The sequence below is a fragment of the Pseudonaja textilis genome, chromosome 5 (genome assembly GCF_049901715.1).
Source record: "Pseudonaja textilis isolate UNSWEBS1 chromosome 5, rPseTex1.2, whole genome shotgun sequence".
Classification (NCBI taxonomy): domain Eukaryota; kingdom Metazoa; phylum Chordata; class Lepidosauria; order Squamata; family Elapidae; genus Pseudonaja; species Pseudonaja textilis.
The window spans coordinates 7,943,096-7,967,734 of NC_141994.1; the positions used below are offsets into that span (position 1 = coordinate 7,943,096).

Sequence of the window (24,639 nt, forward strand, 5' to 3'; positions counted from 1 at the left end):
ACAAAATCTGGGAAAACAACAACAACAAGAAAACCCCCCAAACCAACTCCCATCCCCCACCCCGACCACAGCAGATCACACTAGCCATTTGATGGGCTCCATCCTTCTCTGGGTTTGCCAGGCCGCCTGGTAAAACCAGGTGTTCAGTGCCTTTCGGAAGAGTTTTAATGAGGGGGCCATTCTAATCTCTAGGGAAATGATGTTCCAGAGAGATGGAGCCACCACGGAGAAGGCCCTTCTTTTGGGTCCCAACAGGTATATCTCCCTCAGGGGTGAGACCCGCAACATTCCCTGCCTCCTCGCTCTAATGGGTTGGGTAGATGTCACTGGCAAGAGATGTTTCCTCAGATAATCTGGTCCCAAACCATGAAGGGCTTTAAAGGTGATAACCAGCACCTTGAATTGCACCTGGAAGCAAATTGGCAACCAATGCAGCTCCTGCAGGAAAGGTGACACATGTGCACACCGGGGTCTGCATAAAACCATGTGGGCCACTGCATTTTGCACCAACTGGAGCTTCCGGGTGCTTTTCAAGGGCAGCCCCATGTAGAACGTGTTGCAATAATCAAGACAAGAAGTGACCATGAGTGACTGTGAGTAGGGACCGCTGATCCAGGAAAGGATAATGAAATTATCCTTTTCATTTTTGAGTTCAGTCAGTACAATATGTCCTAATCAAGATGACACCACCAAAGTTGAAAAAGGAAATATGTGTCAATATGGTTTCCTGAACAGGGTAGGATGTTACACTTGATGACTCTAAAGCATTAGCCAGTCCCATATATACGTATATGTATGTATCTATGTGTATATGTGTGTGCGTGTAAATATATATGTAATATATATGCACAGCTGTAACCCCCTGCATCATACAGTCAGTTGTTTTTAAACCAAACTTTGTAAGATTTAGAAACTAAACAATCTTGTTTTTAAATTAAGTAAACTCCACCCAGAGGCAGAAAATGGCACACGTTCACACAATACTTCTTCCTCCTCTTCCTTGATTATGTAACATTATGTCAAACATGATATAAAAAATAATCCAAAAGTCTTATTTAAGTGTTTGAGATAATAAACTATTTTTTTTCTTTTCTGTTGTTGCTAGTGTTGAATGTATGCTTTTGTTTTGTTTCATTTAGTTTGTTTTTCTGTTTTATTTTTTATGATGAAGCAATAAATATTATTTTTTTTTAAAGAAAAGCATCAGGTTCTAGAAGTTAAAGATTCAGGTCCACTGAATCTATATTTCTCTGACTTTGTTTCCCAGGGTGTTAAAAAACAGAGATTCAATTACATTTTAGGGTTTGCGTTTGTTTGTCTTAAGCACTTCAATGATTTTGAGTGATGCTTTCAGTTTTCAACTATTTTAAGGGGTTTTTTATGGTTGTAATTTTTCCCCTTGTTTGTTTCCTGACATTTATTAATCTCCTGGCATTTTTGAGTTCCTAAGATTTATTTTTATTGTTCATTCTTCTGCAACATTAAACATTTACAGTTTAGGAATAATGTGGGAAGAGGCATTGAGAGACATATCCAAACTTAGTGCAGAAGGAGATACATGAACCCATAGTGGATTTTTTTGATATTGTATATTACTAGTTGTGAGGACTCACACAGATATAGAATTAAAAGTCACATTGAAAAATTATAACTTTATATTTGCTTATTTGGGAATTAGCTCATTGAATGCAGTAAAAATAATTCTAAGTAAACTTTTTATTTATCATTCATTGTAATAGGAAATTTACTGTGTTCCATGGATTCTATTGGCATTTAGTTTTAAAAGGTTAGATAATAATTTATCTAATTAATTAGATTAATGATTATCAGGGACTGGAAATTTCCGTTCCCTCCTAAAAATCCAAGGATCAAAGAGTTTTATCCAATTATGAGTGATTGCTCAGATTACCTCAAATTGTGTATGGGGCCTACTACCATATTTTGGGGTCTCCAAATGCAAGTTGAATTCCATCTCTTGCAGAGAAGATGAGATTTCATGGCTATGTTGTTTCAGCAATGATTTTACTGCCTCCCTATTCAGATTGGAGAGGAAACCATATCCGTCATTGAGATCAGTCCTTAAAAATGATGGAGAGATCAATACTTGTTCTTTAATTTTCCAGATGCCCATTTTTATTGCATCTTTCCTTTGCTCAGAATGTATCTCAGAGGTCAGGGGAAGGAGATTCCAATGAATCAGACCAAAAAAATGTTATTTGACTGCCACCTGGTGATGGAAAGGAGGAGGGTGACTTTAAAAATCCCCATCTCCTGAAGGGTGTTTTCCTTCTCAATTGATGAAAAAGTGTAAGTGGTGGATGATGGTCTTTACAGTTGGCAAAGTCTTTTGGGGATAATCTGATAGAATAGGATAACTCTGGAATAAATTGGTGGAACAAAGAGAGGGTGAACAATGTTACAAAGAGAATACTTTATGGTCCATATTAACAAATAACGGAAATGAAGACATTGTAAGTCTATCTATTTCTTAATGAGTTGCCCCACTTTCAAATGTCAACTCGCAATATGGATTCTCCATCCAGTTCCTAGTCCAAACAAATTTAAAGGTTCCCCCCCAAAAAAACCTTCAAAGAGTCTGCCTAGGATGATATTGTGGCAGTTAAATATGTTAAGTCTTGTTAGCTCCAGAAGTTGTATTCAGCAGGTTCTGACCAGTTCTAGAGAACCGGTAGCGAAAATTTTGAGGAGTACAGAGAACCGACAAATACCACCTCTGACTTGAGATTTTACCCTCCCCTGCCACGCCCACCAAGCCATGCCCACAGAACCACCAGTAAAAAAAAATTCGAATCCCACCACTGGTTGGCTCAACACAGATTGGGCTCCCAGTCAGAAAAAAATATTTTAACAACTTTTATGGCTCAAAATCTCCAGAATTCTTTCTAGAGCTAATTTCAAACTACTAGACTCTATAGTAAGAGAGTTCATGAAGTTCCTTTGATATTTGTGGAGCACCAGCCATCGAAAACTTTGAACTATTCTTTTTGACTGCAAACTGCACTCTGCCAAAAGAGCTGATTATTTAGACTCTTATTTAAAAATTAAAAAGAGAGCACTGGAGAGAAACTGTCTTACCTTTTTCATGGAATGAATCGGCATGTCATTTTTCAAAGGCCATTTCCAAAAGGATGGAATATTTAAATCACTGGAGGAGTAATGACTTATTCTGAACATGTCCTATTGTTTTGTCTGCATCTGCTTGTATAATTGTATTAGTTTTATACTTTTGATATAGTCAAATGACTAATTCAATAAAAGTTTTATTCTATTACTCTTTAATGATGCTACGGAAGCATATTGTAACAAAAGAAAACATGAATAATGATTTGTCCACAACTCTTAAACTCTAACAAGGTTGACGGATATCAAATCCTTTCATTGCCCATGTCTCACGAACTTTCTTCCATGCTACCAGAACCCATATTAATTTTTCTGTGACTTGTGTCTGGGAAAGAGAAAATCTTGTGAGATGCTGGAATATCTGCTATTTCTTCAGGCAGTTTGTGTGTGTGTGTATGTGTGTGTATACACATATTATATAGTATATACACATAATCTCTCTCTGTCTCTCTCTCTCTCTCTCTCACACACACACACACACACAATATCTATTTATACATACATATACACACACTATATCTATCTATCTATCTATCTATCTATCTATCTATCTATCTATCTATCTATCTAGGCCAGGTTTTCCCATCTTCCTTTTATTTTGCTCTATCCAAGTTGGTTTGGTAGGAAAGACCTACGTGGGAGAAAAGTAATTAACAGGCAGGTGAAATATGCGGAGGAGGTAAACCTGCCCATCCCTGCTTAAACATAGTTTCACTCAGTCTATTTCTGGCACCATGATCCAGATATTTAGGAAAAGATAACCTATAGTATCTTCACATTACGAAGTCCAACAGCTACAATTGTACAAGCTGTGGTACTATATACATTGTGCTTCAGCTATATATGATCTCTGTGTACAATGGCATAATCTGAAATAAAACAAGATATACTTTATTAAATTCGTAAGCGAAGCCATTATATTGCATGTACAAATCAACGATGCTTGTAAGTTTTGTCCAAGCTAAAACATAATGACATGCTGTACAGTCCAGGGTCCAATAACAAGATAAGTCTGTCAATAATGCTTGTCTACTCCCTCAATCTCTCCAAGGATTCTTAGGGAATAAAAGATCAAAAACAGAGCGAGATAACATTGATTATATTTCTCATGACAGAATTTTCTGATAAATTGGTAATTGGTCCTAATTATTCAGGTCTCATTATTAAGCATTACTACTATACATTATATTATTGTATAATAATCATACTACTATTCAGTAACCTTCAGCTTACCTATGTTGGTGTCAGCACTTCCAAAATTTCAGTAAAATGCAACAATGTTTTATCCTTTGTCTCATTTACATTCAACTGTTAGTTATTCTGGATATCTTTTGTTATATATTACCTCATGTAATAGAAAATATGCAATATATGCCAGACCAAAAGCTATTTTGACCCTGGTTGCTGAGGAAGCATTTTCTTTTTCTCAGTATTTCTGCAGATGTCTGTGAATTCTACTTTGTAAGCAAACCTATACTATTTGATCCATATAATCCAATACTCTTACCTATCCCTGCTGCCCCTCAGAGTCCTCTACAGGGCTGACATAATCCTGTGGAAAAGAAACTCGGCACAACAGACAAATTACAAGAAAGTATTTATTGTTGCTTGATGGCAGAAGAAGGAACTGGGTTAGAGTTTCAAAAGAAAGCCAAGGGTAGACTTCATTTCATTCATTCACTTAATTCTGATACTGAAAATGATTGTTTGCTTTCCTGTTGGTTGAGAGAACTCTTGGTTGTGTGTGTTTCCACTGAAATACTTGACCCGTGCTTGGAGCCATCTTTCCATTCCTTCTTCTATTTGTTTCTTCTCTATTTTATAAAGATTTTTAAACTCTATTTTATCTATATTTTAAATATTTTTTAAAGATTATTTTTATATATAACTGAGGGTAGTGAACATAACTCCTTCCTCCTCCTATTTTCTCCACACAAAAACATGTGCTGTGAGTTAGTGACTGGTCAACCAGTTGGTTTTCATGCCTAAAGCAGACTGGAACTCACAATTTCCTGGTTTCTAGCCTGGTGCCTTAAGCACTGCACCAAACTGGCAATTTGCCCTACTTCTAGTTCCTCCTCTAATACAATTACCGTAGAGAAAGTTCCACCTAGAATTCTTGTTTTAGGGAAAACTACAAATGACAACAAAAAAAGATTTATCATGAATAGATGGGATAATGACACCCGAGGTCCTCTTTGAAAACCTGAGACACCAACATGTCCTAGTGCATAGCCCAATGTGATTATTTCTTCTCATAACTATTGGAGGTTAAGTATTCTTTGTGGGTGGTATGTGGGAGCTCCCAAAAGTTGGAATCAGCCTGAACAACTATTTGTAAAGTAGGCTTTATAATAATAAGAGTTTAGGGACACTTATTTACAGTGAATGCATGATAGGTATAGGTAAAGGCTAATAACTATATCATGTTAGGAGGACTAAGGGCATGTGCTCATGGTGTGTGGGAAGAAGGGCAAAATAAAGTGACTTCAGATGAGCAAACTCTAAGACTGTAATGGAATGTGGGAATGATCTTGGGAATCAGAAAGAAGTGCTGCAAACTAATCAACAATCACATAAAGGGTGGGCACCATGGTGGCTCATGTGTTAAGACGCTGGGCCTGCATACCCCTGAGGTTGGCAGCTCGGTGGCTCAATTCCCGTGAGCGAATAAACCGCAGAAGGACAAGAAAAGGGCCTCCCCTGGTTGCCTACCGGCATTCAGGCGTCCCATTGGGTAAAGATAACACCAACCAAAAAAATTCCTTTCACAGAGGCAGCCAGTCACCTCGGTGATCCCTGGCTAACCCGTGCCATACGCTAAATAAATAGAATAAATAAACATAAAAGGTGCCTCAGCCCATAGAAGGAAAACTTTTCTGGAAAGTAAAAGTAAGAGGATACAGCAATTATTTCAGACCTACAAGAATCTGTTGCTGTAACAAATATATATGTGTGTGTGTGTGTGTGTGTGTGTGTGTATGTATATGTATATGTATATGTATGTATGTATATATATATATTATATATATATATGGCATTCTGCTTTGCTCCAGTATTTTCCCACGTCATAGTAGTTGTGCTTTTAAAGTTGTAGTGACGTTTCAGCAGAATCTCATCTGCCATCATCAGGCTTCTCTTTTTTGGCTCCAATAAAGCAACACAATGTTGCCAGCCAATCAAGAGACAAAAAGAGCCAAAAAACAGACAGGTGATATTAGAAACACCAATCAATCAGAACATAGCAAACTCCAAGACCAATAAACACAGACCAAGACTCCCAACCAATCAGGGTGAAGAAAAAACCATTCTGGCACAGCAATAGGCTGCCCCAAATTTAAATCTGAAACCACTATAAAAGCCAGACTCACAGATGAACACAATACAGAAGCCTGATGATGGCAGATGAGATTCTGCCGAAAAGTCGCTACAACTTTAAAAGCACAACTACAATGACGTGGGAAAATACCCGAACAAAGCATGCTTTTGGTTTTCTTGAAGGAATAAGAAAAAGCATGGATGAAAAAAGTAAAGTAAAATTGAGATGCAAGTCTAAAAGCTTGAGGATGTTGGTAAATGTGATCCTGTGCTTTTCTGTACCTTTCTGGGGCAAAAACTAATATATCTGGGCTGAAAAAAATCTGGTCAACCATTAGATGGCAACAAGAGAAATTTTCTTTCAACTGCCATCTGGTAGTAGTCATCATTTTAAACCCCCTTCATAGTAGCCCCACAACAAAATAAAAAATGGGAAATGAAAAATAATAATTGTTAAGTGACAGTTGCTCAATTATCCTCATTTTTTTCAGCAGTACTAAACGTGCAGTTTCGATATGACTGTGCCTCAAATTCATTTTATTATTTAGGTTGCAAAACACTCCGATAAGATGATTAGAGAAAGCAACTCAGTTTCAATTTCAACTGCAGTTAGAAATACATTTGCATAACAGGACCTTTAATACCGAGTATTTTTTTAAAAAAAGGAAATTGGCAGTATTTCTTCTATTTCACCTGATCACAGCATTAGACATGAATGTTATATTTAAGAAGATACAAGAAAGTAAAGTTTTAAAATATATATCCTGCTTTTCTGTTAAAATGTGCTTAGGATGAATTTTTAATCTCAATGTACATTTTCTTAATAAGACCTTATTTAAATCATTCCTTAAATACCTGCATAATAGGTTTTTAAAAATTCCATTTATAAAGCTGACTCTAGAGACTGATCTCTTTAATAATTGGAAACAACTATGAATAATCTCAGATTTTCCTCAGAATTTTAATTTTGGTAATTATTAAGAGGCGGAATGAAGGGTGGCAGAAGTATTATTGTATTGTCTCCTATACTTAAAAAAACCCACTTTTTCAAAGAAGGCAACTCATATTTTTAATTCTTTGCATATAATTCCTCCCATAGCAAGTATAAGTTATCTGACACTCTCAGAAGCCCTGGACTTATTAAACTCAGCTCAGCTCATTGGCCTTAGATAGCCCAGCCAATGACAGAGAAGCTACGATCTTCAAAACTACAATTTCGTCATTACTCTGTTTGAGGGACTGAAAGAGCTGGACCTTTGGGGTCATCAAATCTACTGTTGGTGGTAAGATTCAAAATCATGTGGATTCCATAGGTAAGGATCAATAATAAAATTAGGGAGGTGACGAGACCCATCCAAATTCCAGGTGTGAAAAATGATGTGCAGTCGCTTGCATAGGAAAATACGTTATTTTCAATATTGAAAGCTTGAATCTGCAAAAGAAAAAGAAAAATGAGTCATCCAAATATCTGGTTCAATATGTTGCATTTCTATTTAATGAAGACTCCAAAGCAACTGAAAAAAATAAATAAATTGAAATACAGAACTGGAAGTTTTTAAAAGTGAAAGATTAAAATGAATTTGTACTTAGAAGCTGCCACTTTTGCTGTCTTTCCAAATGCAACCTGAAGAGCTTTCTTTCACATGTAAACTAGCTGAATCTTTGATAGTAGGAAATTATCAAACGGACCATTTCTATAGATCTCTTGGACTCTAAGTTCTTTAGGCTTTTCAGGGATAACACCAACATGTTTAATTGTATTTAGTAAAAAAACTTAACCAGCACAGTGTTTTCCTTTCTTGTGTCTTGCCCTGGTTAACAGCCTAAGATAACCCCATAATAATGATGACATGCATCCATTAAATGATTGGATCTCTGATGCAAGAACATAAGTCATAGCAATTCCCAACATAAAACATATTTCATTAGCCAAGATGTGACATAACTAATTGAAATATGCCCAGATAATCGTTATCATGCAGATGCAACTGAAGTCAATCATATTTCCCAGAAATTGAATTTTTGAGATTGGATTATAAATGCACATGGTTTCTGGCTCAAGGGAAGATTGCTTTAGTACAGGTCATCTAGGCAGTCAGTGTGTATGAGCATGTACAGTATGTGTGAAAGACGTATCTCAGCTATGAGGAGGCAATAATCCCTTTTTAAAAAAATCATGAAGCCAGTCTGATCTGGCATTTTAATGAGAATGAACTAAATGGATGGTAGTCCTAATTTTGCTTGTCTATGTCATGATATACAAGTGGAAAAGCATAATAATAATGTTTATTGGATAGAGATGGAATCAGTCATTGAATTCCAACTCTGGAGCAGAAGATGAAGCAAAGGAGGCTTGCTTTGTTGTTTGTGTTGCATTGCACAGCATATGCTTTTTTTTAGAAAGCGCTGGGGCAGAGAAAATGGTATGTCCAAAGGCTCACTTTGGGCAGTTTTCATTGTTATTTGCAGATAGAGTGATCATAATTGTCACAATCTGGATTCCAGATAGCCAAGAAGTGATCTTGGCAATTGCTCATTCCATTCATGTGCATTATTTTTATCTTGTAGATCTTAAGGATGTGAACAGTTACTGGATGTAGAGACATGAGAATTCCTTTGCTTATTCCTTTACCATTCTTCCCTGATGAAATTGGCAGGTTGGACTGTCCCCTTGATAATAATGGATGTTTCTTTGAGTGATTGTCTCTGGAACTAGATGGGGAGAGTAACCCCAGTGGTGGGATTCAAACATTTTTACTACAGGTTCTGTGGGCGTGGCTTGGTGGGTGTGGCAGAGGAAGGATACTGTCAAATCTCCATTCCCACCCCACTCCTAGGGGAAGGTTACTGAAAAATCTCCATTCCCTCCCCATTCCTGGGGGAAAGTTACTGCAGAATCCACACCCCACTAACCTGCTTTCCAGCTCTGTTCTCCTGTGCAGGGCAACAAAAGAAGACCCAGCTGATCAGCTGGGACCCAAGAGGCAGAGAATAGATGGGGGCAGGGCCAGTCAGAGGTGGTATTTGCCAGTTCTCCAAACTACTCAAAATTTCTGCTACCGGTTCTCCAGAACTGGTCAGAACCTGCTGAATAACCACCTCTGAACAACTCTAGTAATTCTCTGGGTCTCTTGGAGCTTTTGATACCACTGATATATTCAGTGCTACTGGCTAGAGTTGGGTCTTGGTGGCACAGTTTTGCAATAGCTGCAGCTTTTTCTACTGGGATGTGCCCAGAAACAAGTGCTAGAGAAGCTATTATTCAACATGTAGATCATTATTTTGTCATGTCCCATAGTATTTTATTTTATCACCTGTGCTGTTTATGTGTATTTGGGGAAGGCAGTTTGGACCTATGATGAAATACCATTAAATATCCCCATCATAATTCTTGATTCTGTTTTCATCCAAACAAAAATAAGATAGGATCCTTATTTTGGCTCAACCACCTTATTGCCATCACGTGGCATGTTTTGTTCTTGCTGCTACATTGGAACCAAGTAGGATGACAGTTTTGAAGAAGGAGTCTATGTATGTATTTTAGACATGGAGAGAATTTAAACTGGAAATCATCGGTTAGCTCCTCCTCAAACGCTTTGCAAAAATTGCAAAGATAATTTCCGTCTGTCTCAAGCACATGCGTATACACCACAAAGAAAGAAAACATGAAAGACAATCTTTCATTAGCGAAAGAATACAATTTCAATGGGAAAAAAAGGTCATGCGTATCCTTTTAGTTCACACTGACCAGTGAATGGGAATTAAATAAAACATACTAGATGCTGCACTTGGAGTTAAAAGTGCATGAAACTTATTAAAGGCTTTGATGTTAGTAAGCACTGAATGGGCTACATTACAGATACTGCTGCACTGTTAATCTTGCCAACAACAGCAACAATAACCAAAAAAAAACCTATCTGGTTTGTTTTTGGCTCCTACTCAGTATGGAACCTTCATTACCTCAACTGGTTTGGCTTTAATAATGCATGCTTTGATGTCTGCCCTCAGCTACCCTTTTTCTCAAGCTTTGCCATCACTTTGAGATTAGTTATATTCTAACAAGAAGGTAAAGATGAAACTCCCGGCAGTTTATTGGTGGGAAAACTTGGAAAAAAAACACAAACCCACTTTTTTTTTCTTATATCTTTTGATCAAAGTCTTTAGACAAGGTTTCCAGGTCTAATATTCATCATAGTTTGTCTCCATTATTCTGAAGCTAAATCATGATTTTTAAAATGCTTTCATGTAATTTGTTTGCTGAGACCTTATGAGGTAGCTAAAATCTTTTGATGCATATGAGTTTAACAAGGTCTACCTTGTTTGAGCTGCTCATGTTTCTTTTTTTCCAAAATGGCTGCTTTATCCTGGCAGGTCTCAAGGATCCCAGTGGGTTTTCAACACATTTCAATTTTTAATTGATAAAGACCCTTGGAATTTGTCTCACATGTATGACATACCAGTGACATATACACATTCTCTTCATTTGAATTCCCCTCCCCACCTCATCTTAATTTATGAAAACTTATGCTCTTCAATTAAATTTATTCTGAAAACATCCCATCAACTTTGATTATTGGCTATCACAGAGGAGCACAGCTCTCCTCTTACCGTGTCTACAGCTGGAAAAGAAAGAAAGAAATGTCCTCAAGTCAAACTCAGTCTCATGGAGGTTCAATGGACTTGCCTTCTTTTAGCATTTTCCCCGTGATTTTACCTAGCCTAATTAATCCACTAGGATTTCTGACATTACCAAAAAGTAGCAGAAATGGATGCAACACGGACTTTTAGTATGCAGGATGGGCCCTAGCCATTTAAATATGTGTGTGTGTGTGTGCATCTGTGTGGATTTTTGACCAAGTATGCTGGGAATGAGAGGTTTCTCTCTGTGTGAATATATGTTCCAGTAAAACTTAATGTTCCCTTCTGTCACTTGCAATTAAATGGGGAAAATATGTAGTTGCATGCTGTGTAGCGCACAAATAACTAGTCTGGCATTAACATGAGCTTGAAAGTATACAGTCCAGTTAGAGCTACAGTTATATGTTTTGATGGAAGGGGGAAGTATGTTTTTATTGTATGTATTTCATATATTGCTTTTACAATTGCTACTCAGCATAATATTTCAATTATTGCAGGCTGGGATCTACGGGACTCCAAGTTCCTTTCTTTTGGCCTTTGAAGTCCTATATAACCATGATGGTTGAAAACAGACTTTACAGTTTCCATCTGACTTGAGATGGGGGAAGAGACCAAATTTACATATTGTGCTGGCACAGCAGGCTGCCAGCCAAGCTGGATGCCTGACACAGTCCAGTGATATGCCAGCTCAGGCAGAACATTTAGAAGCAAGAGAGTCCTTTTTAGTGTATCTCAAGATGGCAACTGAAACATGGTCAACCTTGGCAAATTCAAGTTCATGGCAAGATAAACATCACAGAGCTGATGCTTGGAAAGTTGCTTTCAGCATTTTCTCTCAGGGAGTATGGGCAATCAATAAGCCATCTTCAACTTCCACACAATACGTAGTTGTGGAATGTCGATGGAGATTCTCAGTCATCCAGGTCATGGTTGTCTCAAAAGGTGCTTTTTAAAGAGGCAACTGGACTTTCTGTTGTTGTTTTTTTAAAAGATGTGTCACTTCTTCTCCAAGGAGCTTCTTCAGCTCCTTGGATGAGAAACAAAAATCTTTTTTTAAAAAAACCCAGAAAGTTCAGTTGTCTCTTGAGAAAACACTTTGGGGACATAGATGTGGAAGTTTATTCTTCAGAATTGGCTCTTCTATTGGATTGCTTCTTACAGGTCTCAACACTCTAGAGAATTCTGCTCTTTGGTCTGGCCGGATCAAATCTGAAATGCTGTTATTAGGTGCAGGCAAGGGGCCCTGGGAATTTGCTAGAACTGTCCCTATTTAGAGTGGACTGATTAGTTCTTCTACTACTAGAAAATATTGTTTCTAGATGCCCTTGCCTCTTCATCGTCCTCATCAACCAGACCAAGGCAATATACACTATCTCCAAATATAACACTTAAAAATGAAAGTTTTCCAAATTTGATTTCCCTTCCAAAATACTCAGCTCTGCACTCCTTGTGTCCCTTATTTCTCTAATTCCCTTGACAACTGCAGCCTTGGATATTAAATAAATTTTTATCCTTGCCTTACTGGATAAGTCACCATAGACCAAACATGAGCAAGGCATTGAAATTGTTTAGTTTTTTAAAACTTCCCTTTACTCCTGAAGAAAATGCATAGATGGTATTAAGTTTCAGTTCCCTAGAACCCCGAGTTAGAGCTCTTGGTATTTGTTTCTTAAATAATGATAGGTACTCACTTGAAAATCAGAAATATCAATTTTCCAGTTTTTAGCTTTATCGTTGGCTGGAATTAGTAATACATCATAGTGGCTCTCCGTGCCCACCAAGGGGCAATGAAATGAATACTCCGCAGGACCATAGATAGTAGAGACATTAAATTTAGCAGGCTCATCTTCAGCATCCCTGTTATCTTGCAGAATATGAACAAAATCTAAGGTGAACCAATTCTTTGAAGAACTAGTATAGAACATGTTGGTCATCAAGAATCTAGAGAGGAATAAAATATGACAAAGAGTCATTCTGAGATAATTGTAGGAGAAGAATCAAAAGCACCAGAAAGTAAGATTAGATACAGATATACCTGAAACATTTGGAGGTAAAAACCCAACATTCTGCTCAGGTGGGCAACCACAATTACACCTCAGGGATGAAAGGTAGGGCCATATATTTAAAGAAGGGATCAAACAAAACACACATACACAGCAAGAGAAAGTAGTATGTGATGAGAAAAACAATAAGCAGATCAACTTTTAGTCTTATTATTTAAACTGTGTGTCCAACAGTCAACTGATGTTTCATTGTTTTGTTTTACTTTTTAATGTTTGTCTATGAAAAAGTGCTTACTTCCTAGTAAACCATGTGGATCAGAAAAGGGAGATGTACAAGGTCTCAAAGTGTATATTAGCACCACTGATTTTGTTTGACATTTGTTAGGAATGTAAGTCACCTAACAGTTGGGTTGGAAATATATAAACCAGGATAGACATTTTAATACTATCTCTTTAAGGGAATGCTAAAAATTGTAATTGGGTGTCAAATGGCCATAAGATGGAGCCAGAAACCTGGTTTCCCAGAGAGTGTTGCTAGTTGTTGTTGCTAGATGTTCTGATGCTCGATGTTGGTTGGTTTGCATTTTTTTCCCTATTGACTGTTGCTGATCGTCGTTCTTCTTGGATTTGATATGAGTCTATTTACTGAACTGTTTATGATACTGGATTTTGATTTTGGATTATCCCTGGACCGAAAACTGACTGCTTTAACTGTGTATGACTTGGACTGCTTGTTGGACTTTGCTTAACTGTTTACTGGAAGTGAAAACCTACATATTACTATACAGTGTATCTGTGTGCTGGTTGTGTGTTATTCCTCACCACTCTCACTACGCCTCCCTGTGTGTACTCATTCTCCTAATGGGGAATTACCTCAAGAACATTGACAAATAGATTCCAAGGATTTCTTGTCCTTTTAAATATATATACTCACATAAAATTGAAGACATTTGGATTTGGCTAATTTTCTGAATGTGGTGGACAGCAGTCCCCAAAAGAGGTATGCTTATTTTCTTTGGGTGGAGGGCAGAAGAGGCTTTTATTACCTAGAAAAGGGGACTTCTAGAAGAAGATTGCTACATTCATTGAAAGATAAAAATATGTACACGTGAGTGTGGCAGCAGCATATCTCTGAAAATGTTCCCACACATCAAAAATTGGATCACAGAAACAGTATAGGAAATTAACTTCTTTCATAGACATAAGGGGACCTTGGAGATTAATTAATAAAGTACTTTGCTAGGCTATTGTAATATGTCCAAGAATACCAAGTTTTTGGCACTGGTTTTCATATTCTCAGTTTTTGGTTTTTGTCTTCTTAGCTTATGCTCAATATAATAGCCACTTCTACTTCTGCCTCAGCTTTTACCTTTTTTTCTTAGCTTTTACCTTTGTCTTCATTAGTGATCGGGATAATAGAAACAGACAAGATTCAAGAATTACTCCTTAACATTTCCAGTTCAAAAATCAAGAAGACCATTGGAAGAAATCTCCAGTTGAGTCTAAAGCTACCAAATCTGAGCTGCAAAAATTTAGTTGATTACTAGATGACAGCTGTTCAGAGCCATGTTTTTTTTTTCCTCCTTCGATACAGTAAACCTATTTCCTAAATTGAAATCCTGAAAGTTCTTGCTGTTTAGAGAAATAGCATTAGAGTGAACATCTAAAGTAGTATGTGCTGCTTTAGGGGAGCATCTTATACTCCTATAAATATGAATTTCCTTTTACAGTTCAACTGTTGCAACATTTCCCCTCTTCTAAGTTTTAGGAATATTTGTCTGTTGGAGTTGGAAGCACGGTAATAATTTAAGAAATAATTTAAATAAGGAAGAGTTTGTCTTGTATAAGTGTGGCTAATCAGGAGTAGCAATAGCTGCTGGGGTTCCCATCAATATTAATGTTGTAGTTTGGCCTGCTTGCAGCTCACGATTTTTATTATAACTTAACATTTTCTTCTGAAGTTTTTTTTTAAATCAGACTTCTTGAATTCTATATTACTTGCAAGTGTTTCATTAGCTGTTCTGCCAGAGGCTGTTCTAGTGAAAAATATAACTGTTGCACTTTAACATTGCTAAGTGTTGTGGTCTCTTGGCTGTCTTGTTAATAATAGTATCCTGAAGCATGTGGCAAAATATTTAATTTTTTAAATTTAAATCCATTGTACGCGTTATTCTATTTATTCATTCCCAAGATAGTCTTTATTGTTTGTTATAAATTGCTTTCCAGTCATTCCAGTTTGACCTCGATAGCGAGCTGTGTTTTCCCTACAGTGCTGTACGATTGATTTGTTTAGGCAGGATTGAAGATCCAGAATGTGCATGGCCAATTTCAGGTAAAGCGATTCATTTCTCAGAAGAATCATTTTTAAAAAAATGAATAAATATAATCTGGTCCTAGGTCCTAGCTGCACTACTATAGACATATTCACCCTTAACAGGTAAACTTTGTGTGTTCATGCCACTTTGATTCTAAAGTGATGTGATCTTGGTATTCACTGGACTTGTATTTCTTCTTGCAATCACTACTCTACAGAACCAGTTAACTTCACCAGTTCTTTGATACAAGGGAGAAGGATTTTCTGGGTTTTGTCTTGATGGGAATTGCTGTGATTTATACACTTGTTTCTGTTTTGACTATCTGAGTTGGTTGACTTGCAAACAGCAGGTAAATAAATGACAACCTACATGACAGATAGGAACAATCTAAGATGATGTAATCTAGCCATACAACAATACAGATTTGTCAGTAAAGACACATCTAATCAGTACATCACTACATAATGGGATATAATATGAAAAGAGTAAATGAGGCATGCAGAGCTGTAGGATGGAGAAGCAAGTCAGTAGACCTAAGTGGCAAAATCTGAAAATGTTGAAGCATCTCCATAATATTCCCTTTATTTCGAGAGAAAATGGAGCAATATTATGTTTAGACAGCCAAAAGAGATGGAAAGAAACCAAGCAAAATATGCAGGAATATTTTGGAAGCTGATATCTGGACAGATTGAGCAATACTACCCTAAATTATCCCTAGCTGATACTTAGTTATTTTCTTTATTTTATTTTATTTTTTTGAGGGGAGAAGATCAGTTCACTTTGTAATTGCTTCCTTCCAAAAATGGGAGAGATAGTAATAAGGTGGTGCATATGCCCATCTGGATTTTGTTGCTTTACTGTTCTAATAATATACATTCATTCATAATGCATCTATTGAGATGTGAAATCGTCTCAGTGATGCATAATATATGATTCAAAGGAAGCAAATAGAAGCCCACTGCCTGGACTGAGAAACAAAATTGGTCCTCTAACAGGCAAAAGAGGCCTACTGCTGACCTAGCAAAACTTCAGGGTTTTTTTTTTTTTTTCATTTTGAACTGATGACCTATCATCCCATGTCCCCTAAACCTTTCCGAAAATCATTTTGCTTTCAAAAGTAGTCTACTGTTTCCCTCAGCAAAGGGGGAATTACATATTAAAACACATATTAAAAAGTCTACACACACACACACACACACACACACACACACACACTTATAGATACAGGGGTGGTGATCACGTTTTGTGTGCGCAAAATATTTATATGTGAGGTGGGATTTATATATATATATATATATATATATATATATATATATATATATATATATATATATATATATATATATATAATAATAAATAATAATAATAAAATAATAAACCTTATTTGCAATGTGATTCTCTTGCTTCACCACATCTTTCTAAACTACCTTATTTCCAGGGTCTTGATGTCAATCTTCTCATTCTCCAAGTTGGTGTATTTTAATGACAACCTAATAGAAATAAAGAAAAAAAAAGAAAGCAATGTGAACAGTTTATTTTCAAATAAAATCTGGATAATGAGCTAGTAAGTATAGGGAAATTCACACATAGGGAAGTATTTTAGTAATATAGTATATATAGTGAGCATATACATATTGAACATATTGATAGTAAATACAGAGAAATAATAAATAGAAGTCTCCCAATGGGAGAATCTCTTCTTTTCTTGGGAAACAAAAGTGGAAAAGCTATCAACTGAACTTGATTCTACAGCAACGCTTAAGAATTCACTTGAATATAAGTCTGCCAAAGGCTTCTTGGAATGAGATCTTACAATTAAAGAATTGTCTCATAGAATGAGAATAAAGAATAAAAATTATTATTAGAGCATGGAAGAGTGGAGTGTACGTGGAAAGGGATCATACGTAACTGTTTTGGAAATGAAAGAAAGGAATACTATATAAAAGAAGACCTAGTCGTACTGTTTGTATTTTAACTTGTATAGAAGTAAAAAAATAAAAGTATTTCCCACAATTAAGCATTTTCTAGTCAACAGGCCTTCACTACCAGCAGATCAGCTGAATTTACAGTTCTACAAATCTGAGAATGGCAGGCTGGGGAAGATTGATATCAATTAAAAGAGTAGCTAAGTTCTTCAATCACGTGCGTCAAAAAATAGAATGCATTTTTTGAGTTACTATGAGAAATAGGAAATGGGCCATACCCTTGAAAGAGCAGTTTTGAAAAGCAATTTTCCAGATATATAATTCTTTCAACTCTTCTCTCCCTTAGTCCAAACACTCTCAAAATGTTTTGAACATAATGGCATTAGAAAGTCTGCTGTATTATAGTGTGAATGTTTTGCTTTGTTACTTTTCTAATAAGATACTCATAATTTCTTATGATGTGTCCATGTTTATGTCAGCTGGAATTGGTAAAGGACTACGCATTCGTTATCAGAAGCAGCTTTCCCAATTTGCCATCCCCCAGATATTTTGGAACTATATGTCCCAGAATTCTTTTCTGTCTAGTTAGGAACTCTGGGACATGTAGTTTCTACACAAGGGGCATTCTGCAGGGACAGGATGCCACTGTAATAGTATGATGTTCTGCAATAAAATTATGAATACAACTCTTTCTTGATTATGCAAACATTCTATACTTTTCCTCATAACTGCTGGTCACAACTTAAGTTGAGCCTGAAGAATTTTGCACATTTTGAATTTGGGGGATGCACTGTGAAAGAATTTTTTTTCAGAAGATGTGGGTCCACGAAAATCAACCAATTATTTTGGTTGTGTCATTTTGGATTAAAAGGTCACCTGAAATGGCTGCTTTTGTGGTTTTGGAAGCAAGCTGTAGCACAAAGAAAGAATGGCCATCACAAAGACTGTATACATTGCATGGGTTGTAATGATTGTAAGCAAGAATCAAATGTCTGGGTCATGGACACTTATAATGATCCACTTATAAAATTCTACCTAAAATGTGTTGAACTTTGGAATTAATCCAAGAACTCCATTCTTCAGCCTGAAATTGATGGGTAATATCTCAGTAAAAATACTTTTTGTGTCTGGAACTCTGCACTTTGATATGGCCCAAGAGCTAATCAATAAAGTAAACTCAAACTTTTTGCTTGTCATTTAAGTGGCAGTGTAATCATGGAATTTCCTAAACTATGTAGGAAAATGCTTATGCAGCCCATGCATTCTAGACACACTCCTCTTGAAGTGCATAGCATATAACAAGATGGTTATTTAGGCACATTCTATACAGTTAATACTTTTATCTCTTGAAGGCTCAACCAGGAACGTCCAACCTTGGCAGCTTTAAGACCTGTGGATTTTAACTCCCAGAATTTCCCAATCAGCAAGTTCAAAGGTCTTAAAGTTACCCAGATTGCACATCCCTGGCTATAAAAAAGGAGTGTTGGTCCATAAGCTTCTGCAAGTCTACTCAAAATTGTTTTCCAGATGCCATGTGACATCCTGATGCACATGTAAAACGAATTTTAGCTTGAGTCAAACAACTTTTGTCAAGCTGTTCCCTCTTGACCGCAACTGTAGACGCTGCTATAGAGAATGCCTTCAGGTAAATGTCTACAGGACTGTATCCATACTAATTTACAAAATAAAGTGAATGTAAAAATGTAAAAAGCCTGGGATTGTAAGAAAAAATGTTTTAAAATGCAAAAAGCACAAAAGCAACTGTATAATTTCATAATTACCTTATTAATACAGTCAATCTTAATCTGAACTGTTATGGATTTCTAGTATTTTCACTCTGTTATTTGTGATTTAAAGAGTGGTAACCTGCTTGTCTAATTTACTATTAAAGAGGATCAATGCTGAAATAATATTTTAATCCTGCTTACGTTGCACTGGTATTGGAACAAACAGATGAAGTCGTGTCCACATCATGAAAAATAAATGTTGAATTTGTCAGATTCATGTGAATGGTGGTGTTGATTGTAAGAGTGAAATTAGTTGCATAAAAAAGGATGCACGTGGTGTTGGTCCCATTGGTTACATTCAGGGGAGGATATAAGTCAATTACTTCACTTTCAGCAGACATTAATTGTCGCTTACTATGCCACATTATATCTTGTCTCACAGGTACCTGGAAGAGGAAACATACGAAAAGTGTGATTTATTTCAGCAGGAAACAAAACCTGGAGATCAAATGCCATCCTTAGCCTCATTATCTACAATAGCAATCCAGAAATTTTAAGAATGGACAAGCGTGTTAGTGAATATTGCTTGCCGAGGCTCCTATTAATCAGAATTGAGTTATAGCATTCTCAGGAAATAACACAAATTATGATGCATCTGAAGTCACGTATTCTCTGGCTGCTCAGAGGCCAGCAGGGTCTCCCTGCCTACCAGACACTCCTGAGAAATCTTCTCCTGCAATCACAGATAGCAAATTGTGCCTGCATTTTGATTCTGAACATGGCTTCTTCAATAGACTTTTATCTTTGGCTTTGACAGAAAACAAAAGTTTGGGTTAATGGGCTGTCACAGATGTTGGGAAAAATCACCACAATTGTCATACCTTCCTTTACCCAAGCAAGAAATAGAAAAAAAGGGGCTTAGGTGAATAGGCATCAACGCTGCATCAAGCCGGATTAGCTTTTCTATTACACAGTATTATTGAATGATCAGACTGTTGCAAAGCAATAGGTCAATAGAGAGAAAGGAAACAAAATGCAAAATTGTTCAGGAACTCTGTATGGGCAATGAAAACTACACTAGATAATAGTTTCAGAAACCTGAAGAGAGCAATAGCAGTAGGATTTATATACCACTTCACAGTGCTTTACAGCCCTCTCTAAGCAGTTTACAGAGTCAGCATATTACCCCCAACAATCTGGGTCCTCATTTTCTCAGGAGGGTGGAAGGCTAAGTCAACCTTGAGTCGGTCAGAATCAAATTCCTGGCAATGAATAGAGTTAGCCTGCAATACTGCAATCTAACCACTGCACCACCATGGCTCTTTATAAGAGAGAGCAGAATATTCACTGCTATATAGGCATGGGGAAGTGCAGCATCTGCAGCAATAACATTGACCAACGTTGCCCTTAGAAAATTAACTCTTGTATGGAGGCACCAAGAATTAAAAGACAACTGTTCAGTTCTCCTCATTCAGGAAGTTCTTTTCATCTTCATATAATTAAACAAAATATCACTGGTTCTTTGCAGACACAATCCAATCCACCAACCAAAAAATATAGATAATATGGCATGGATATCATCACAATACTTCATACCCTTAACCCAGCAAAACAGTGCTAGAATGGAAATCTAATCCAGTTTTTGCAACTTAGGTTATAATACTTTGCTGAAGTACTCAAAGTTCTGCTTCAATTTTTCTCTGCTTCCTGCCAAAAGTTACAGTTCCATGGTGGGCAGTATGCATTATGATTAGCCATTATAGAAGGTGGATGTTAAGTTTAGAATGATAAGTAATACCAATGATTAACAATGAATTATGAACCAGACCTTTGAGGCTCATTTAAAACCTCTGGACATATTATTATATGTGAACACAGTCTATATACTATTGAATATTTAAGATACTTCTTGAACCATTCTAACTACACTACAGCCTGTGATTCACTTAACATCTACGGCAAACAAAGTCAAAAATGGGGTGAAATTCACTTAAATGTCTCACTTAGCAACAGAAATTTTGGGCTCGGTTGTAGCTGTAAGTCGAGAAATATCTGTACTTAAGCTGAAAACAGAGGGAAGAGGGAGAAGAGGAGAGGAGGGAAGGGAAGGGAAGGGAAGGGAAGGGAAGGGAAGAGAGAAGAGAGAGATTGGACTGGATTTATCAATGCATGAGGAAATCCTAGCGCTTCAGGCTAGATGAGGAACTGAGAAATCTTCCAGGAATAAGGTTGTGCCACTTCCAGGTTACCAAAAAACCAAATGATACACTCCTATGTCATAACCAGGAACTGAATTATCCTGTACTTGAGCTGGCTCTCTGTTTCAGTTTAGTTAGAATTATTATTCAATATTTGACTTTCAACTACTTCAGACAACAAGTAATTGCCTCCAGTAGGAATCTGTAAGTAAACCTCCAGTAGGACTGTGTATCAGAATGGTCAAACAAATGGCAACTTCAAATCTCAACAAATAAATGCTCTGTCTTACATATTGGCAAAAAAAATCCGAAAATAAAATACAAGCTGAATAGTCAAGATCTTGTTGATGATCCAAGCTCTGTAAAGGACCTTGGAATACTCACCTCTAATGATCTAAGTGCTAGAGCCCACTGCAACTACATAGCCAAAAAGGCATTAAGAGTTGTTAACCTAATCTTACGTAGCTTTTTCTCTGGTAATATCACACTACTAACTAGAGCATACAAAACATTTGCTAGACCAATACTCGAATACAGCTCATCAGTCTGGAACCCACATTACGTATCTGATATTAGCACAATTGAGAAAGTCCAGAAATATTTCACAAGAAGAGTTCTCCACTCCTCTACTCATTGTAGAATACCTTATGCCACCAGACTTGAAATTCTAGAACTAGAAAACCTTGAATTACGCCGTATTCGGTCTGATTTAAGCATGGTATATAAAATCATACATTGCAATGTCCTACCTGTCAATGAATACTTCAGCTTCAACCATAACAACACAAGAGCACACAACAGATACAAACTCAAGGTTAACCGCACCAAGCTTGATTGCAGGAAATACGACTTCAGCAACAGAGTGGTCTATGTCTGGAATACTCTACCCGACTCTGTAGTTTCTTCCCCAAACCCCAAAAACTTTAACCTTAGACTGTCTACTATTGACCTCACCCCTTTCCTAAGAGGTCTGTAGGGGGCGTGCATAAGCGCACCAACGTGCCTACCGTCCCTGTCCTATTGTTTCTTTTATTTTTCTTTTATTTTTCTTATATGTACCCATATCATGTATTCATAATTATGTATACACTTATACTTATTATCTTGTAAATAATTGACAAATAAAATAAATAAATAAATAAATAAATAAATCTACTCCAAAATTACTGGAAGTTAGGAAACAAAACCTGCTATGTTTGTCCTACAGCATCATCATCAGCTCTTTCCCAGGACTTGTAGGATAAGATGTTTTGACCACAATGATGTTGGTCCTTGAGGCCAAGAGGCTTCCTGTATGGAGAATATTATTTCACAGTCAGACATTCCTAAATCAGCACTTCAATAGTATTGATTATTTCTCATCTTCTTTAATGCTGTGTTTATGAACAGCAATTTTGAGTTTACAAAAATGAAGCAAGCAGTGAAGACTGAAGTTATTTTCAAAGCATGGTGTAAAGTAATCAAACCCCAATCTTCTTTCAATGCTATTTGATTTCTAAAAGGATAAACACAGCGTCTCAAGCAAACCTTTGATTAATGAGAAATGCTGATAGAAATCCTGAACAGAAAAGGTCCGAGCCCCATTGAAGTGAATTGAATGTGTGCATAATTATGGTCTTCATTCTACAATTTTCATGTTTTCTCCAAGGAAAAGAGAAGCCAGATTGGCATAAATTGGGTCATTGTTATGCTGGCTTTTTATGACAGCAGGATTATCAAAAAGTTGGGAGCCACTATAAATATATGGAATTAATGGAATCAGATTGGACTGTGAGCAAATGCGGAATTGTTCTGAACTTTCAGAAAAGTGCTCTTATTTTTCCTGACTAAAAATAGCATTAAATATTTTTACATTGATAACAAAAGTATTTCTTTCAGGTCTGTTGGAAGAGTATTTCCCTCAAGCAATTCATTAAAAAGGAGTTAAGCATTAGTTCTTCATAGTTATTTAGTAAAAATTGTGAGGAAGGAACTTTCAAAAGATTGATGTGGAAATTAAGATGTCCGTGTTGGAAGATAACAAGTTTAATGCCATTGATTCTTCCATACCTCATTACCTACTGAGCAGAAGGAAGCAGGAGTGATTAAATCAAAAGTTAAGGACTTCATCTATGTCTGTTCTTTGTTTATGGCTCTGCTGACTCTTTGTTTAAGAGATAATAATCAGAGGTCAAATCTTTCTGTATTTCTTACAGAACAGAATACAGAATAACTAACTTGGAAAGGATCTTAGAGCACTTCTTGTCTAACTCTCTGCTCAAATGGGAGACCTACAGGCACAGAGCACGTACTCCAGGGTTGTTGGGTGTTTTTTTTTTGGTGTTAGGCTTTTTTATTCTTATTTTCCTTGTAAATAATACATTTTTCTGTTATAATTATAAAACCTGCTTCACTAATCATTGCTCAGGTTAAGATTCTTACCTTCAAGAATGCCCATAGCACATAAGAATGCTTTAAATTCCAATTGCTTGGAAATATAAACCAGTAAAATCATAGGCATTCTTCAACTGCATTCCTATATATTCTGACTAGGATAAAGTCCAGCTGAATTCTCAAGGACTTGGTTAAGCTAGGCGTAGAATAGCACTGAATGAATGAAACATGAAATATGTCCTTTGATAGCTATTTATGTCTTGGACAAGGCATAGAAATGTTAATGTTCACCTATGCTTCTAGCAAAGTAATCTTTTGTCCTCTTAAAATCAATACATCACACGTTTGTGTCAAGAAGTAAACATACAAAAAAGAAATAATTGAAGATCAATATCTAGCTTCAAAAACCTATCTGTGGTTTAAAATTCATTCTACCAGCAGATTCTGTAGAAGATTCAGCTGGAAGTAAATATACGTATTTTTACAAAAAAGGAATACTGAACAGTGTCGCAGTGTGTAGGGCCTGGTATAAAGGAGAGAAAGTTAAGTCCAAGGAAATGAAATCTCAGCAGTATACACAGATCAGGGAACCAGGTGGATGCTGCAGAGTGTCAGATTAGATACTATTCACAAGAAGAAGAGTAGAGTAAATGGAGGTGACAGAGGCTGCCTTTGCAGGTGCTCAGCAGGTGCTGTATGTTCAAAACAGGATTTACCTCAACTTGTTGAAATTGGAATAGATGCTTTGGCTTTTCACAGAGATGAAATGAAACTTTTAAGAAATGTAGCACTTCTTGAAAATGTGCTCGCTCACATTCATGAGTGACTTTGAGCACAGCAGGCTATATAAGCCATTAGCTTCTGAGGCTGGAACTGCGACTTACACATACACTATATGAGCACTATCTAAAGCTGCAAAACAAAGGCAGCCACTAAAAGGCACAAATGCAAATTTGTTTTGGAAGGTGTTGCCTCTCCATTACTGTGAATAAACTGCTCCT

At 36.6% G+C, this 24,639-nt stretch overlaps 1 protein-coding gene across 1 annotated transcript in view; it reads right to left on the bottom strand.

Annotated features, from left to right (window-relative positions):
* Positions 1–7,555: 7,555 nt before the first annotated feature.
* LOC113445083 (V-type proton ATPase subunit S1-like) overlaps positions 7,556–24,639 on the bottom strand; it is a 57,625-nt gene continuing 40,541 nt past the window's right edge. Inside the window, exons 7-10 of the mRNA XM_087935631.1 lie at positions 19,269–19,513; positions 16,843–16,905; positions 12,789–13,038; positions 7,556–7,891 (exon numbers count right to left, since the gene is read on the bottom strand). Coding sequence (XP_087791757.1) covers positions 7,682–7,891; positions 12,789–13,038; positions 16,843–16,905; positions 19,269–19,513 — 768 coding nt within the window. The 3' untranslated portion in view covers positions 7,556–7,681. The remainder of the gene's footprint in view (positions 7,892–12,788; positions 13,039–16,842; positions 16,906–19,268; positions 19,514–24,639) is intronic.